At 39.2% G+C, this 16,560-nt stretch overlaps 2 protein-coding genes across 6 annotated transcripts in view; one reads left to right on the forward strand and one right to left on the reverse strand.

Annotated features, from left to right (window-relative positions):
• LOC145492197 (glycine receptor subunit alpha-2-like) overlaps positions 1–11,594 on the forward strand; it is an 11,953-nt gene extending 359 nt beyond the window's left edge. Inside the window, exons 1-9 of one of the 5 annotated variants that reach the window (XM_081471540.1) lie at positions 1–69; positions 3,107–3,246; positions 4,387–4,484; positions 5,300–5,367; positions 7,000–7,217; positions 8,435–8,517; positions 8,970–9,131; positions 9,939–10,366; positions 11,057–11,594. The exon at positions 1–69 is cut by the window's left edge and continues 359 nt beyond it. In XM_081471540.1, coding sequence (XP_081327666.1) covers positions 3,164–3,246; positions 4,387–4,484; positions 5,300–5,367; positions 7,000–7,217; positions 8,435–8,517; positions 8,970–9,131; positions 9,939–10,366; positions 11,057–11,338 — 1,422 coding nt within the window. In that variant the 5' untranslated portion in view covers positions 1–69; positions 3,107–3,163 and the 3' untranslated portion in view covers positions 11,339–11,594. Of the gene's footprint in view, positions 70–1,468; positions 2,127–2,630; positions 3,017–3,106; positions 4,485–5,299; positions 5,368–6,999; positions 7,218–8,434; positions 8,518–8,969; positions 9,132–9,938; positions 10,367–11,056 lie in introns of those variants that run through there. The other 4 variants (XM_081471538.1, XM_081471541.1, XM_081471536.1 and 1 more) reach the window with 4 other exon arrangements.
• Positions 11,595–11,691: 97 nt separating this feature from the next.
• LOC145492198 (uncharacterized protein CXorf65 homolog) lies at positions 11,692–15,868 on the reverse strand. Its single transcript, XM_081471542.1, has 5 exons — positions 15,783–15,868; positions 15,600–15,686; positions 15,358–15,474; positions 14,275–14,349; positions 11,692–13,086 (listed from the first exon to the last, which is right to left on the reverse strand). The coding sequence occupies exons 1-5, from the start codon at positions 15,805–15,807 to the stop codon at positions 12,887–12,889; spliced, it is 504 nt and encodes a 167-aa protein (XP_081327668.1). The 5' UTR covers positions 15,808–15,868; the 3' UTR covers positions 11,692–12,886.
• Positions 15,869–16,560: the final 692 nt, after the last annotated feature.

Consider the following 16,560-nt stretch of genomic DNA (forward strand, 5'->3'; position numbering starts at 1 on the left):
CGTCAGAAGTCTTTGAAGAAACACCTACACAAAGTCAGCTCTCATGACCACTACATGTGGGAAATGAAGGTGAGATTGTCAGTATGATTTGTTTTAAATTTATTTTCCTCAGCTGTTGTGCTACGGCACTAGCGCCAAGACAGTGATCCACGAAAGTTACTCTTGTTTTATCTCTACATGCACATGACTTTGAGGAGATCGTCTTTCTATACGAAACAACAGATTGCTATTGCTGTTCGTGTTAAGGCCTTATTGTCCACTTTCGTGTAACTCAAAAATGTTCATTTATCAAAATAACGGTTTTTCTACACTCTTTCTGTTTCAAAACTGAACCGTGTACCACTGTAAATGTTTTTTTATTTTTATTCTCATCTGCTGTTAAAGTAAAAATAATGTTGCAGTAGTGGTTAGCAGAGAAGAACGGACGAAGAAAGCCTCTCAAGTAACAGGTCTAGACATGATTACAAAGGCATCGGGAAGACTGCTTTCTTGTTATCGGCAATTTCTGTATCAATTAATAAATTTCGAGGTAGGCAGGCAGAATATTCTAATTGGTCCTAGTTGTCATGTTTCGGATGTTTTTTTCTATTCTGGCAGATGTTAGTAGCAATTGAAGAAATGGTTCGTTTTGACACGATCTGCCAAACAGCAGGTTCGAGGCGCTTTTTGCCAAGGATTGTGGCTTTATCTTAAGTCTTGCGCAAATATTAATGTTGCAGACTTTGATGAAATATTCATACTAATAATTCATGGTAGCTTTGTATAATGGAACGTGCACTTTTTTTAAAAAGGTATATTATCCGTGAAATACCTCACTATTTTAAAGGCACAATTTGAAGCTCCAAACAGCCTAACAATTTCACCTGTACTCTTTTTAGAGGTCGAAAAGAGAATGCAGTAATAGCACATCCAGTTTTTCTGTGGGATGTCGCAAGTTAAGTGAGGTTCTAAATAATTCATCGGACGACAGTTTGCTTTAGTTTTCATTGATGTTTACCGCCAAACGATAATATTAGTTTTATATAATTTTTGGGAGTAGAAATATAATGATATATTGCTTGCTTGACTTATAAACAGTTCTGTGGACATACAACGGTTATACACCAAGCTTGTTGGCATTTTGCCCGGGAACGAAGTCTATTTTAGGTTCACAACGTGCGGACCGAACAAAAGTGTGAAAGAATTCTTTTATTACTGATTTTTTTGACATAAAAACGTTACTTATTAAACCGGAGTTAACTTGCGTGAGCGATCTGAATGAAAAAACGAACACGCCACAGCACATTGGTGTTGTCTACATTACGTGAGTCAGTTGAGTTTATTCTATACTTAATCCTCAAGATTCTACTTGCTCCAAAGGCTTTTAACTAAGGCTATGAATTCTATCACTTAATCTGACAGTGTTTGAAGCCAAAAAAAATAGATCGCCGATTTAATTTGTTTTCCGCTTAATAGTAGTAGACAACACGATGCCATTTTCAAAAATTGACACGCGAAGCTTACATCAGTTTTTAATCGCTTATTCTTTTGAATTTTTGCAATTTTTGCCCACAATTGACCGACTGTTCGTTAGATACGGAAAGAATAATCTGCAGGGAACAGTCACAATTCTTTTGTAAGTGGACGTGATCAATTCTCAGGCGTATTTTAATTTCTGATTTCAGCATGCATTCTCTAATAACGGCACCAGGCCCGATTCAATAATTACCGAAAAAAAACAAAGCAAAAAAAAAATAACAAAGAAAAAAAAGGAGAAAAAACAAGAACAGACAATTTAACCAAATTATTAATTAGCTCTGTTCAATCATCAGAGACCGCGATGAAGGGTTAAAAGCCATGATATTCTTCCCAGTTGGCCGTTTCTTGATATTTTTGAAACAACTAAAAAACACTTAGCTTACTTATTCCTCGCGGGTTTACGTACGTGACCATTTTAATAATTTATTCCATCGCTTCCAATAAATAAGAGAAACACCGATACAAAAGCCACAGTGATGCTCCTGAGAGTATTTCAGAATCATTTCTCTAAAAGGTATCAACATCCAGTGTTTGTGCGTAGCTCAAGTTCCTTTTCTTCTCTGAGAGGCAAAGAACAGAGCCATTCATCAGTATTTCTCTTTACCCAGGTAGGATAATACGTATCAGCAGTTGAAATTCTGAAAAGAACTCTCTCCGGGTCAACCAATATAATTCACAGCTCCATAGCCGTACCATGCAAGCATCGCCGTTTGTCAGTGTCAAATAAGGAGTCCCAGCTACTTTGTCGTAGTGGATTTGTTTTCAAAACATGCAAATATCCTGCTAGGCTCCTTTTTTTGATCAAATTGGCAGTGCAGTGTAATGAAGCTTTTATAGTTAGCTGTAAAGACTACACGCTGGTTTATGGTAGCTTCGACATTTTATTTTCCTGCATAAAACTTTTTGTTCTACAGCTTGGTTTTAAAAAAAGAAAACCTTAAGTCTGAGTTTAATTTGGAAAGTAAAATTTAACCACTCTTTGCCAATTTAACTATTAGCCAATTTTTTTGGTTTTCTTAGCTTTCTGGCACCCTTAGGAAGCTCTCTGCTAAAACAAGCCGAATTTATTACTTTAACAATGAACGTGGGTTTAATTTGCAATGCAAAATTTCCCACGTTCTAGTCTTGATTTATAGTAGGCTAGCCGCGTAAACGAGTGTTGCACGGCGTGATCCTCTTCAAGTTTGATAGGATCAAGTGCTTGCGACCCTAAAGTTTGGATTCCGATTTTTTTTTTTTGCGCGTCCGAAAGTCATAAATGACAATTTCGTGACAAGCAAGTAAAACTGTGTTCATCGGGATGGGATTTGCGCCAATGGCAAATTAACATGATCGAAAGAAAAGCTATCAGATACAACAAAGCTTATTACAAATAGGGAACAGCTGTATTTAATTCAACGACATTTTACGAGCAAATCCTCTTGAAATCCCTGGAAAAAACATGGCTTCTTAATCTGAGGTGGACAAATTTGTCTTCGCCAATTTCTCGTCTGTTAGGGTAAGGGATATTGTTAACTTACAGTCCCTTAAAAATGTTTCATCGCTAATGAGTAAGTGTTTAACGTTTGGTTTCTTCTCTTGTTTCTAGTTTAAACGGATGCGTAAAGAAGGCGGGTTTCCATCACTCGTAGTGTAAAGACAGCAAATGTTGCCAAAACTGTACTTCTCGCTTTTCGTCGCGGCGGTTTCTGTGTTAGTTCATTCCAGAGAAGAAGAATCGCCGACAAGGTATGGAAAAAAAAACATCGAATATTTAACACGTAATATAGGGGAAATGATAATTATCAACATTATTTAGACTATTACATGTCGACATAATAACAAGTCACACGGGAAAGTCAATGCGAGCATCGTGTATTTATAAAATGACTCTAAATATGAAGGTAGGCTAAATAATTTCTCTATTGCCATCGGGAGCAGCAAAAATCAAATCATATGAAAAAAATTTGTTGATATTACAACAGGTGGAAATATTGATATTTTGGCGAAAGGTGTAAGGACAACGTCGATGATTTTGACATTACGTTCATAGCAATGATATTCTTGATCGTACTTCGAGCGTTTTTTATCTTAAGCGCGGGAAAACGCCGTGAAGTAGCCAGGCGGCGAAAAAACGTCAAATGGCAAATTTCCGGGAATGGAAAACAAAGAGAAAACGTGTATTTTTGATAAAACGACGGTGTTTTGTTTGTAAAAAGCAATTATGTTTAACATATTGCATTGTAGTCAGGGATGTTTTCATGCAGTTGAGATCTGCTTTTAGGCATTTCTTATAAGTATCGTAAAGTCAACAGGTAGCTGTGTGATTTGAAGTTTGTAGCGAGCCTGGTCGACCAGCATTCTGTATTCTTTAAACTGTGCTAATTTGGAGGGATGTTTGCATTATTTTTCGACTGCCGGATATCGATATGGCTTGCTACCAAGAGAAATTTTGTTTTTGAATTCTTTCAAAGATGGTTTGGAAAGGATTTTATGTATGAAACATTTCCAGTGTATATAAAAATTGAACGAGGTAAAAATTCTCATTGATTTGCACAATGGTTGTGAATCGAAACAAACTGAGACCTCGACAGCTGTAAAATGAACATGCAAAATAAAACGACGTGTTTAGTAGAGATATTCTAAGCCTATAGCCCTAGGTTTGGGGTAATGGTTTTTTTTTACGAGGATGTTTGGCTCTGTGATTGGGAGATGGAGTCAATTGGGATGGGAAGGAGTGGCTTATTTGTTTCAAGTTTTCTTTCAATTTTTGGTCAAGATTATACGGTTTCCTCGGACGCCGAGGGAGGAAAATATTAGGGTAGGAGTCTTTTATTCAGTTATATTTCTCTATTTTCCCGCATCTGAGGACTACCTTATTTCACTTAGATCTTCCAAATACTGGAGTGGTATGAATGCATCGCATGTGCTACGCATGCTTCTGGACGAGAAGCACTACGACAAGCGATTCAGACCTAACTTTGAAGGTAAGGTAATTTGAAGGTGGAAGCGGCTTGGCCCAGTTGTTTAGGGCGCTGGATTTGAAATCTGGAGGTCCCTGGTTCAAATCCTCCGCCCTACCGCTATCTGGATTTGTTCTCGGTAGTCCAGAGTTCAACTCCTCGACCGCTTTGTGTAAATATCCAACTGGTCAGCCTCCCACCAATTTGGATTTTCGATAGTTTATGTTCTATTTGAAATATTTGTTTGTTTATTTACAGTGTCCCCAATTAGCACAACAGTGCTAAATACATTGACACTTAAGGCGGCTAAAATCAGTTCCCAGCACTTAGATTTTGATGGGTCATTATAACCATTCTTTGTTAGTTGATGCAACAATCATGGTATCACATTACTACCCAATCATTGGTGAACACGTTGTTATAATTTTCGTGACACAATAGGTTACCATAACAACAGTATGACGTGCTAAAAACACCCTTCTTTATAGCTCTGAGGGTTTATAATTCAAACTGAAGCGGCACGCCTTGTGGATCCACAGCTACTTTGACAATGTTGTGAATAAAATCGTTATCAATAACAGGACAGACGCATGAAAAACTGACGTCCATTTGTCAAATATATAGAGCGTATGCACTCATGTGTCCAGCAGCCATGCTAGTCTATTGGAACAAAACAAAATGTTTACATAAGAAAAGAGTTGAACTCCCACGGGATTGGTTTGGTACACCAACATGGCGGTCGTTTCATTATTTTGTAACACCAATATGGCTGCCATGACGTTATGTGTATACGCTCCATAGTCAGCGCACTCATGAAGCTATTTTCATTTCGGTTTCAGGTGAACCTGTAAAAGTGCTAGTATCTATTTTTATCACGTCATTAGGTGGACTCGATGAAAGGGAAATGGTGAGTAGAGTACACTAGTTAGCTAACTGATAAGTTCCTGTATTCTCATGGCTTGCATACTGCTTTTTGTATTACATTCTAAGGAGAAAATAAATGTCGGTTTGTTCAAAGCTTTTGACGCAGTCTGTAGAAGCTCTGGGCCCAGTTGTGTGAAGGGTGAATAATGCTATCCACCAGATACATCACTATCCAGCTGATAGTGTATTTTCTTTGTTAACACTTATCCACTGGATAGTGATTTATCCAGCGGATATATAGCGTTATCCAGCCTTTCAACAACTGGGCCCTGATGTTTTATTACAAGAGCCTCTGTACTTACTGACGCCAGGCCAGCTAAATTTACCCCAAGCCTGAACATTGAAGTAGAAAAATGCAGTGTTCCTCACCAGCAAATTCCCAAAGTAACAAAGATGAAAAGGATATCCACACAAATATTTAGTGAAAGTAAAATCTTTGAAATACTGGTTTTCTTTCAAATACTGCTTTTGAGAGGAATTTTGTCATAACGAGTCTTGTCCAAATAAATACGTAATATCAAGAGAAGATCAAGGTAAGTTACCTTCTCTTGATAACATTCGTAACATTCATTACGAAACTAAAATGGTGACAGTATCTGGATTCAGAAGCCAAGAAGATGTACCAAAGATGTTTAGTTTTTTTGCTCTGACGTGACTAGAGATCTAATATATCAAACACGAAAGACCGTGTTTGACCACATTTCCAAACACCGAGAAGAGAGTTGAAAATACGACTCGCAGAGGAGTATTATTGACGAACTTCGAGGTGTTTGGAAATGTGGTCAAAAACGGTCTTGAGTAATATATCTTCCCAGTCAAAATTAAACTAAGGAGCCGATCGAGAAAACAGGGAAATAAAATTGTAAAAATCTACCCTAATTGAGACTGATCTGATATCCAAACACCGTCACAGTTATGGTTTTCTATGTTTAAACTTGATGAATTATTAATGAGTTTTCGAAAAGATAGTCTGAGGCAGCAAATAGCGCTCAACACTCCACGCCTCACGTCCCACATTCCAAACACCAAACTACGGCGCTCAGTTTTGAAAATGTTGGTCACACTTTCAAATTAATAAAAGAGCAATTTTGCAATAAGTAGACAGGCGATAAAACTATTGCGCGCAGTGTTTTAGTAAAAGGTTACTCCCGCAACGCAGTGAGCGAGAAATTCTCTGTGCACATTGAATTTCAAGGATGTCGGTAAACGGTTTAAGGTCCTGTCTGTACTACGTCGAAGAGATTTGGAATCGGTGTTTTCACTCTGAAAATTAAATGCTTCCCGTCCACACTACGTCGGAAGAAATTTTAAAACTCGGTCAGGGAAATCACACGATTATCGTTTTCGAAAACTGGCTCCGTTTTCAAAATGTTTTCCGTCCACACTATAACGCAAAGCCGACGTTTTTAAATTCCTCCGCCGGGTTTGAAGAGCGATTTCGAAAAGCTCCGTTTTCGTGGTGGATTAGTGTAGACGGTAGGCCTAACCGTAGAAATATAATAAAGCTGCATTTTCAAATTTTCCCGGCGTAGTGTAGACGGTTGTTAAGAATTGCACCCCAAAGTTGTGGCATTTGCACGGACCTTAATTTGTTTTATCGTTGTCTCAATTGAAGCAATTTGAAAGTACGTTCTTCATGCGGCAATCGTGGTACGACTCGCGGCTTAAGTTTGGAGAATACTATGACAAGAGAAACCTGACGCTAAATGGAGACATCATACAACAAATCTGGATTCCCGATACATACGTGAACAACGAAAAGTCCAGCTCCGCACCCAAGACAGAATTTCTTCTCAAAGTATATCCAGATGGAAAGATTGACTACAGTCAAAGGCAATAAAATATAATAAACCATTTTACAGTTGTCTGCTCAGTGACCTGACCTTTGAAGAGCAGCGAGGCTGGAGGTGACCTTGTTTTCATACAGACCTCACTGTTTTTGTTATGTGAATTAAGTTGTTATAATGCTAGCTAGTTGGCTAGTTAGAGGTTTGTATCAAAACAAGGTCACCTCCAACCTCACTTGCATTTTTAGGCCACGTAACTGGGCACACGAATGAAAATAGCCTATTATATCATCGTGAAGTTCCAAAGGCAACAATAGTACTCACTTTTATTATTATGTCGTAACATTCCGAAAATGGGGCCCCTGAAAAGGCAATATATTACTCAGTCTTAATGTAGAATAACGTGTTTTTTATGCAAGATTTAACTTGTTTATCTCGCTACCGAAGTATCTCTATTTTACCACAGTGGGTAGGCTTATAAATTGTAAACATTTTAGCTACTCAAAAGTATCGACCCACCAAAAGTTGCAGCCCCCCGACAGGAAAAGGCTGAATCCGAAAGTAACTGGGGTCTTTACTTTTGAAACTTCACGGTATTCTGTGGGAGTACCCCCCCCCCCCCCCCGTGCTGAATCTCAGTAAACTGTGCAAATGAAGGTAATTTTTGAAGTTGATGGCCAGCTTACACAATTGAAAGAAATAGTCATACGTCAGTTGGAAACCTGAGATTTATGTAAGATCAAGAGGCCAGTACAGAGAGTCCAACAAAGGCTTATTCAATCCCGCATCCCTCCACTCTTTTTGGCTCAATCCCGCCATCCCGCCCAACTCAGAATGTTCACCTCGTCCCCGCCTGGTTAGAGTTCCAGTCCTCCGCGTAACGCCGTTCAGAGTGCGTTTTCTGTTTTCCATCCTGCATTCCGCCGCCAATTTAAAACTATCCCGTATCCCGCTTTGTCAGGATGGTAAAATCCCGCCCCGTGGAAGTATTTTTATTCCGCATCCAGTCATTGAGATTCCAGTCTTCTCGCATCCCGCTTCCACTTGTACTCGCATCCCTCCAAACCCATGCTCGACCAATGCAAAATGCGTGGCGGGATTAGAGGGAAAAAGCGCGGCCTTACTCCCATCTCACACTAATACTGACATTCCCAAGGGAATATCCTGTCTTCGGGGTAATTCTTCTTCGGTTAGACTTGTTTTGTTTGAATGAATTTCTTTGATAAGAATTAATGGATGTGACTGCTCATTCCACTGTTTTAGAATGACTGTGATAGCGGCGTGCAAGATGGATCTTCGAAATTATCCCATGGATAAACAAAACTGCAGCCTGCTGTTTGAAAGTTGTGAGTAGATTTCTCTTTCGTTGCAATTAATGTGCATTTATAACCTAAAACTGTTAAGACACTAAGGAACTGGAACTGTGCCCATTTGTTCGGTTTATCAACGTAATCTGCTGAGAAGGTTTAACCACAGCAAAAGATTTATTAACTTTAACAACTGTAGCGAAAAGAAGGCGTTGATACTTATCCTCTTTATCAGTAACAATAAACGAAGAATAAAACGGGATGAAACAACACTCTTATCCGTAGTCTATTCAATAGATCTTGTTAAGATCCTGAAAATAAGCTTAAAGCGGTTTTCACTTGAGTGTCGTAAAACCAAAACTGACCAAACCAATTCCTGACTGACTGGCTACTCAGCTAATCTCAAACTGTGGTAAAACCAAAGTAATTGCCTGATTATTTTCGACACTCAATTGAAAACCGTTGAAGTACATAACTGACTTCTCCTGCAGATGGCATGACCACTGACGACTTGTACTATAAGTGGGACGCTAAGGAGGGCAGAGATAATCTTGAGAGTGCCGTGGCCATAGGAGATGAACTGATTATGTCACAGTTTGCGGTTGACGGGACTTCAGTTGATGAAATAACAGCTTCATATGTAACAGGTACAGGTAAAACCGACTTCAGGCCTTATTGTAATAATGACATTTTCATTCCATACTAAAATTACATGACGAGGCTAAACGACTTTGTCATCGATTTTCCATAAAGCCTGGTTTTCACCATGACAGAAGCTGAAAGGGCATCTTGTCTGAGAAGCAGTTCAAGTTCCAAAGTATACTTAATGGTTCTCTGTAACTGATCCTCGGGTTTAAAGTTGATATCCCTGTTCTTGATTCGAATGCGAAGTGTTTGGTTTTCAGTTTACAACACCTGGGCGTCGCCATGTTTACTTCGGGTAATTTATGACGACATTGCGTAATTAGAGATCTCATTGTGGAGTCTACGGAAGAAGATTTTTTATTGGAACTGTACATATTCATCTGGAACGTGAATTACAAACGATTAGAAGCACTTTTATATCCTAGATTCACGCAACACTGTATTTCAAAAACGCCCAACCGCGTAATGACGTCATAAAATCCGATCAAGCTTTGCAAATTTAAATGGAAAAGAAATTTGGGAAAAAATTTTAAAATGAGTTTTCAAGCTAAATTTTCCGCGCGAGATTTATCATTACAATAATTCGACGTCAGGATCTCTGAGAATGTATATAGGTCATATAACGCAGAGGAGTCGATAGTGTTCATGTTTTTACGTCAAACAGACCGTTACTTGCCGTCACCAGAAGCTACCAGTCCATTGTTCTCACATTACGTTTTGATTGGTAACTTTTCTTCTAGGTGGCCCGGCTCGAGTAGTTGCACTGTAATTTAGCCAGCAAACGTCAATAAATGCATATTTATTTTTTACTTTAGGTACTTTCTCCATGCTGCAGTTAACCTTCTATATCAGACGAAAAAAGTTCTACTACGTCGTTTCGATTTACATTCCTACAATCCTCATCACCATTCTGAGTTGGGTCTCGTTTTGGATTCCACGAAACTCGCCGCCAGCTCGGGTCGCCCTCGGCATCACGACAGTTCTCGCGCTGACGACTTTGATCTTCGGAATTCAAGCGTCGATGCCGAAGGTCAGCTATGTGAAAGCGATTGACTGGTTCCTTTGTGTTTCCTTTCTGTACGTATTCGCTGCTTTGGTAGAGTATCCGAGTTCAACTTTTGTGAAGTCACAAGCGAAGAAGTTGACCCGAAAGGGAACGAACATTCTACGAAAGGTCAAAGGACTGAAGGATGATTCAGAAGATTTATCGCTTTCAAGAACCAGATATGGCAGCACAGACAAGGTCAGTTTAAAAACGGACTGCGAACTGCAGACTGCAGACTGCAGACCGGGGGTAAAATGCAGACTGAGGATGAAATGTTAACTGAATCGCGTAACGTATTAACGCTGTTTATTATATGGCTAGCTCCGTGAGCGGGCAAGATGAATCAAATCCTGCGCTGTGATTGGCTACCCGAACGGGCAAGATGGAGCTATCTTGCCTGCTCGGGACTACCCGCCGTGTCCTGCAAGAAAAATTTACCCTAAAGCCACATAATAAATCCTTTATTGACCAAGCTTGTTCGGTCGAGATGGCTGGATATTGGCCTCGTTCTTTTTTTGCGAGTTTATGGACCTCGACTCCGTCTCGGTCCATAAACACGCAAAAAACGAACTTGGCCAATATCCTGCCATCTTGACCTCACACTTGGTCAATAACCCATACGTAATGGCTAATATATCGTGATGCCAAGTCAGTAAAAACTCTTCAATTGCATTATCCAATGATGCAGTTTTTTGATAATTTAAACTAGCACTTATTTATCAATTTGTTACAGGAAGGTTTCCTTTGGGGCTTCATTCAAACTATCCAACTGGCATTTCCGCCCCACGAAGCTCCCCCGGGGTTTATCCACTGTTATCTCCCGGTATGGCCAGTTTCTCATGATGTAAGATTCCGGGTTACTTATATCAAACATTTTTACTTTCCTAGGAGGAATCTGATCTACGGAAACTAGCTAGGAGCAAAACTGGAGAAATGAACAGCAGTTACGAACATTCACTGATTGAAAGTAACATGGATAGCGGGAGTTGTCTCCATGCCTCGCGCGGGCGGCGAAGACGACTGTCTACTGATGACCCAGAGGACGATTATGAAAACAATTTTAGAGACGAAGGAAGCGTTAATACTGTAGATAAATATGCAAGGATTTGTTTTCCTGTTTCTTATTTACTATTTAACATCTGCTATTGGATTATCTTTTTATCGTCATGATAAAGTAAATTTAATGATTAAACTGTAAGATAAGAGCAAGATCAAAATTAGCAAAACTAAATTGGAATGAACGCCTATTTTTGTGTCCAATGACATAACCGTAGACACGCACGCGAGGCAAAGTACGATTCTTTTATTGCCACGCGTCGCGTTCGCGTTTTTTTTTTTTTTTTACACTTGTATGTTCGGGGTGCAATTGTAAATAAACCTTGCGCTGTCTTTATGAACTAATTTTATATAATAAAAACGACTTGGACTTGGAGCAAACCCGGCTAACAATGAGCCAAATGCTTATCATAATAATACCTCTTAACGAGTTCAGGTTGTATTTGATTTCATAATATAAGTTGAAATGAACGAATCTTATGTGTCATGGCTTTGGTGGGCGCCCATCTCTGTGAGTAAAACCTCGTAGTTGTGGTAAACATAACGATACTTGTGTTGTGTTGCTCTGGAGAATCTGGATGGTATAACTTTTTTCGAAAGATTCAACATCTATAATCATACCGTAGAATTCCGAAAGTAACGCCTTCCCCCCACCCCCGCCGAAAATAACAGCTCCCCGAAAGTAACGTGAGAGTAAAGTAAGAGAAACTTTCTGTTCTCAAGCGCAATGCGGATGAAACAGCTTGACTGCAGGACTGAACAACTTGAAGAGTTATTTGGAATTTTATTTCGAACTAAACTGAATGTTATGATATACTGTAGTGTATCGAAGGGTAATAAGTTCCATTGCGATATAATACAACCATTATACTTTCGCCCTACAACACCATGATTAGGGCCCTTTTTGTTTATACAGTCTGTTTCGTTTATGTGGGTAGTTTGGAATGTACAAAAAACGCAACTTTTAATTCCATGTGTTACGTGTCCGCTTTGTAATGGGAAAAGTAACGGCTACCCGTAAATAGCAACCCCTTTTGCCTGCTAATTCCAAAAGTAACGGGGGCCGTTACTTTCGGAATTCTACGATAATTGTTTTTATTTATATAATTTACATAGATCACATTTCCCGGAGTATGAAAGCTTTGTGCTGCGCTTCACTAATTAGTTTAGTCATCTACGGCTGTCATATACTATTTTAGATCAAAGCGAACAAAAGAAAACAGTTTTCTATAACGCAGGACCACTACTTTGCCAGTAAAGGTAAGGTAAAGTCTGAATACGAGCTAAGTGGCCCATCAGGCCGGCGCTTATCTCCGGTTTCTTTAGCGTGAAGCGACTAGGAGTATTTCTAATCCCCCCTGAATGAGATACTAGGGTTACCCTCAGCGTTAAGTTTGCTGGTGCCCAATTATACACCCGGGTGGAGAGAGACACTGTGATAGTAAAGTGTCTTGCCCAAGAACACAACACAATGTCCCCGGCCAGGGCTCGAACCCGGATCGCTGGATCCGGAGACGAGCGCACTAACTATGAGGCCACCGCGTCTCCCACACTATTTTGTCGGGTAGATGATAAATTTGAATCAGTTTCTAATAATGTGGCTTTTTAAACTGTTGTATCTAACTCTATTTCATTCTTTTTGCTATTTCTTTTTCTTTGTGATTATCTACTTTCTCTGTTTCGCTTCTGTCCTGGTGTTTTTTCTCTGGAGGTTTTATTTCTACTTGAGCTTGGCAACTGAGAAGTCTTTGTTTTTCCTGGTAGTCCTGTCTGCTTTCTTGTTAATGGACTGTTTATTCGAACAGGTCTGGCGATAGAACTCTTTGCGTTTAAACTGTCGCTTTCGCACCTGGAAAGACGCTCTGTAAATGAGACAATACCGCTTGTTAAGTATACATTCACACAGTTTTTTTTTTTTTATATAATTTTTAATGTCGTTTAGTCTTTACTTTTAAATAGATTCCATGTTGCCGTGCGAATGTTCAGCAATAGATGACGTCAAAATGTTGTAAGAACAAAAAGGAGGCACACGAGGCGATAGCCGAGTGTGTCACTGATTTCTTACTACCTGTTGACGTCTTCTGTGATCCATTACTGAACAGACGCACGGCAACATGGAATCTATTAGTTTCATATAATAAAAAAACTCCTATACGTCTCTCCTCCAATTGATCGTAAGTATGAACCAATCAGAATGCGAGAATAATTCGACTTATTATGTAATAAGATAATTGATGATAGTGCCTCGTAGGGAATTGCATGTGTTAGAAAGTTGTTCGTCCTAAATTTGAACCCACGATCGACCTCTCATGTTCGAACTGAGGAGACGCCCAACCGAGCTAACGTCCTAACGTCACAAATATCTTGCGAAGTGCGCTTAAGGAGACTCGTAGAACATCACGCAAAGCACACTAAAACCACAACGCATCTAATTGAACATTAACGTTTTCTGAATGATTTGTTTCATGATAAAACCATTATCCTACACAATCCTGCAGATATCGCCTGATCCTAGCTGACTCAGGCTAGGACCTCGATCGTAATCTAAGTGTCGGGTGATTTCACAGGATAATTCACGAATATCCTCAGTTGCTGAAGCGCTCAGAAGGAGTGGATCATAAGAAATCTCAGAAAGTTTAAGACTCAGGCTCTGTCCACACTACGCCGGAGGAATTTGAAAACGGAGGTTTCACTCTGAAAACGCATCAAATGTTTCTCGTCGGCACTACACTCGAGAAGTTTGGAAACGCAACAATCACCGGTCATTTTGATTTGTGTTTGAGTAAACTGACTCGGGCGCGGAAACCGTATGACAATCGTATCGTCATGGTCTTCAAAAAGCTTGGTTTTCAAAATCGTTTCCGTCCACACGAAAACGGAAAGCCGGCGTTTTCAAATTCCTCCGGTTTGAAGAGCGTTTTCGAAATGCTCCGTTTTCGTGACGGATTAACCGGAGAAATAACGCTCCGTTCTAAAATTCCTTCGGCATAGTGTGAAGAGGACCTATGAGGTCTTTCTCAATTATATGCTATATAAATCACGTTCCTTACCTAAAAACGCTGGAGTCACTATAATGACGTCATTTAACATCGGCGTATAACTATCACCTTCTGTTTCTCCTTTTTCTGAAAGATTTGCGCAAATAAATCAGTTATTACATCAATGTCACTTTTAGAGCAATTTTCACTGGAGTGCCGAAAGTAACTTTAACTTCGCTAAACAGTTGGCTTAAAAAAACTGGCGGCACTTCAGTTGTTATTCAATCGGAAGTCGGACTAAACCCGATCGTGACTCGTTCGCACACGTTTTCCGGCGGCAATTTCAACCTGCGGCCCGTTCCACGAAAAAAGGGCAATTTGTATTGAACATATATTCCACTCGGACGTAGGTATACTGTTCGTGTTTTGATCCATAAAATGTTAAATTTTTTTCAAATTCAGTGGCCGAGTAACCATAAAACCGATACTGTTTTAACTTTCTCTGAAGCAACGTTTTAAAAGTCTTTTTTTCTTCTTGTTAGTATAAATGTCGCTGAGTTTTGTTCATTATTTGTGATTTCTTTGTTAGCAATCTTCAGAATTCTATCTATTTTTCGAGCATCTATTATATATATTATTTACTGAGAATAATTAGTTTTATTTGGAATCATCTAGTTAATCAATTGCTTTAATTACCGATTTTTCGCATGGAAGGTTCCCCGAAAAAAATTGCACAGACTGCAGTCGGCAGAATTTGTCCACCCCTCTCGATGAGAGCACGAAACGTTTGGCAGTTTTTGCAAGTGTGCGAGTGTTTTTAGCTTTAAATTACTTATTCATAAGAGGCTTATTCATAGAAATGTCTCGCTGTGAATATTGAACCAAGAACAGTGGAGCAAGCTTGGACATAAATCTAGAAAAGTCTATGGTGCGATGGCGAAATATTTATGTTAAAACAAAGGTGCCATGAAAGGGGTCAGAAACTTTACAACGATAAATACATTGACTTAACAAACTAAACAAAAAACCTGGGAATTTATTTTCAAAACAACAATTTTAAAAGTTCGATGAAGTCGCGATAACGACAAAGGTCTTACCGAGTCACAACTTTTTTTACCTGAGAATAAATAACTCAGGAGCTAGGGAGTAACTTACTTTCCACTCTTATCAGCACAAAAGACTCTCTTGCTTTCAAAATCTCTGTGGCATAAGTCGTGGGATGATCGGCCAAATACTTCAGGTTTCCTGATTCATCAGACAAATCCACGGTCGCTAAGACAAAGCAGTGAACTATGAGTGAATAATGGTTCCATGCGGATCCAAGCAACAATTAACGCACCTGAGCTCGTAATTGAAGTACATTGTATTAAAGTTACGTAGAGTTCTTAGGTATTTACCATCTTTAGTGCAGTTACATCGTCTTTTGATGTCTTCTAACAGTATGTTTGTGCGACAGTTTGGGTTAAAGATTGATTCTTCGCCGTCTACAAGAGAGAAATTGAAATCGCTTGAACCGTACAGTCATTGTGTTCAAAGCAAATAAAGCCACTTCAATGACACATATCTAAGACATTTCTTACCTCCAAACCGAACAGTTATAAACATTTTTCACTTATTTGTTCCTTTTCAAGTGGTATAAAACTCAACTTTCTTGTTAGCGGTTACCATAGATCTGATTGCACAGTTATTCACATCATGACATCAACTAAATTTTGCGGCTCTAGAGTAAGAATGAAATACAATAGCGTCGCTCAGAGCCTAATGAAAACAAATCAAGCGTTGAGCCCAATCGAATGGCATACGTACTTCACAAAAGCGAGAACTAATTACCATGGCTTTACACTTCACACTGATTATTTGCATTAAGATTTAGCACCAATACAAGTGTAATTTGAAAATAGATCAATAAGGCCACCATGATTTTTTAATAATGTACTTTTTTCAAAGGAACAGACATCTGCCGTCAAAATGATTTTCGAGGCCTCCTCCAAAAAACCTCTAATTTTCCACTGTAATTCTTTGCTAGATTTTGCTCGACCGAGAAGCTCGGCTCGACCTGATTCGATAAAATTAAAGGAGCTAACTAACACAGTTTGATCGACTCTTCTTCAAGCGATTGTTATATTCTCTTTTTCCGTTTGCTTCAGAAAAGTTCGTTCGCTTGACCTCCGAGTAAAGTTAATGCTCTGCACAGCCACTTGAGAGCTAATCCTTCGTTTCAAAATTGTTTGCCAAGCCTTAACAATCGGATGGTCGGAAATTAAAAGTAGTGACGGCGGTAGATTTAACTTCACACTGCGATTTTAATTTACTGAAAGAGTTTCCGGGGATCAAAGTGACAACAAACGACTTTCAAAA

The sequence above is a fragment of the Orbicella franksi genome, chromosome 7 (genome assembly GCF_964199315.1).
Source record: "Orbicella franksi chromosome 7, jaOrbFran1.1, whole genome shotgun sequence".
NCBI classification, from domain to species: Eukaryota; Metazoa; Cnidaria; class Anthozoa; order Scleractinia; family Merulinidae; genus Orbicella; species Orbicella franksi.

Excerpts from the sequence above, each read along its gene's own strand:
- LOC145492198 (XM_081471542.1), bottom strand. The coding sequence starts at position 15,807 with ATGTTTATAACTGTTCGGTTTGGAG. Across the intron at positions 15,687-15,782 it reads TATAACTGTTCGGTTTGGAG|ACGGCGAAGAATCAATCTTT; the intron begins GTAAGAAATGTC and ends TCTCTCTTGTAG. Across the intron at positions 15,475-15,599 it reads ATGTAACTGCACTAAAGATG|CGACCGTGGATTTGTCTGAT; the intron begins GTAAATACCTAA and ends GCTTTGTCTTAG.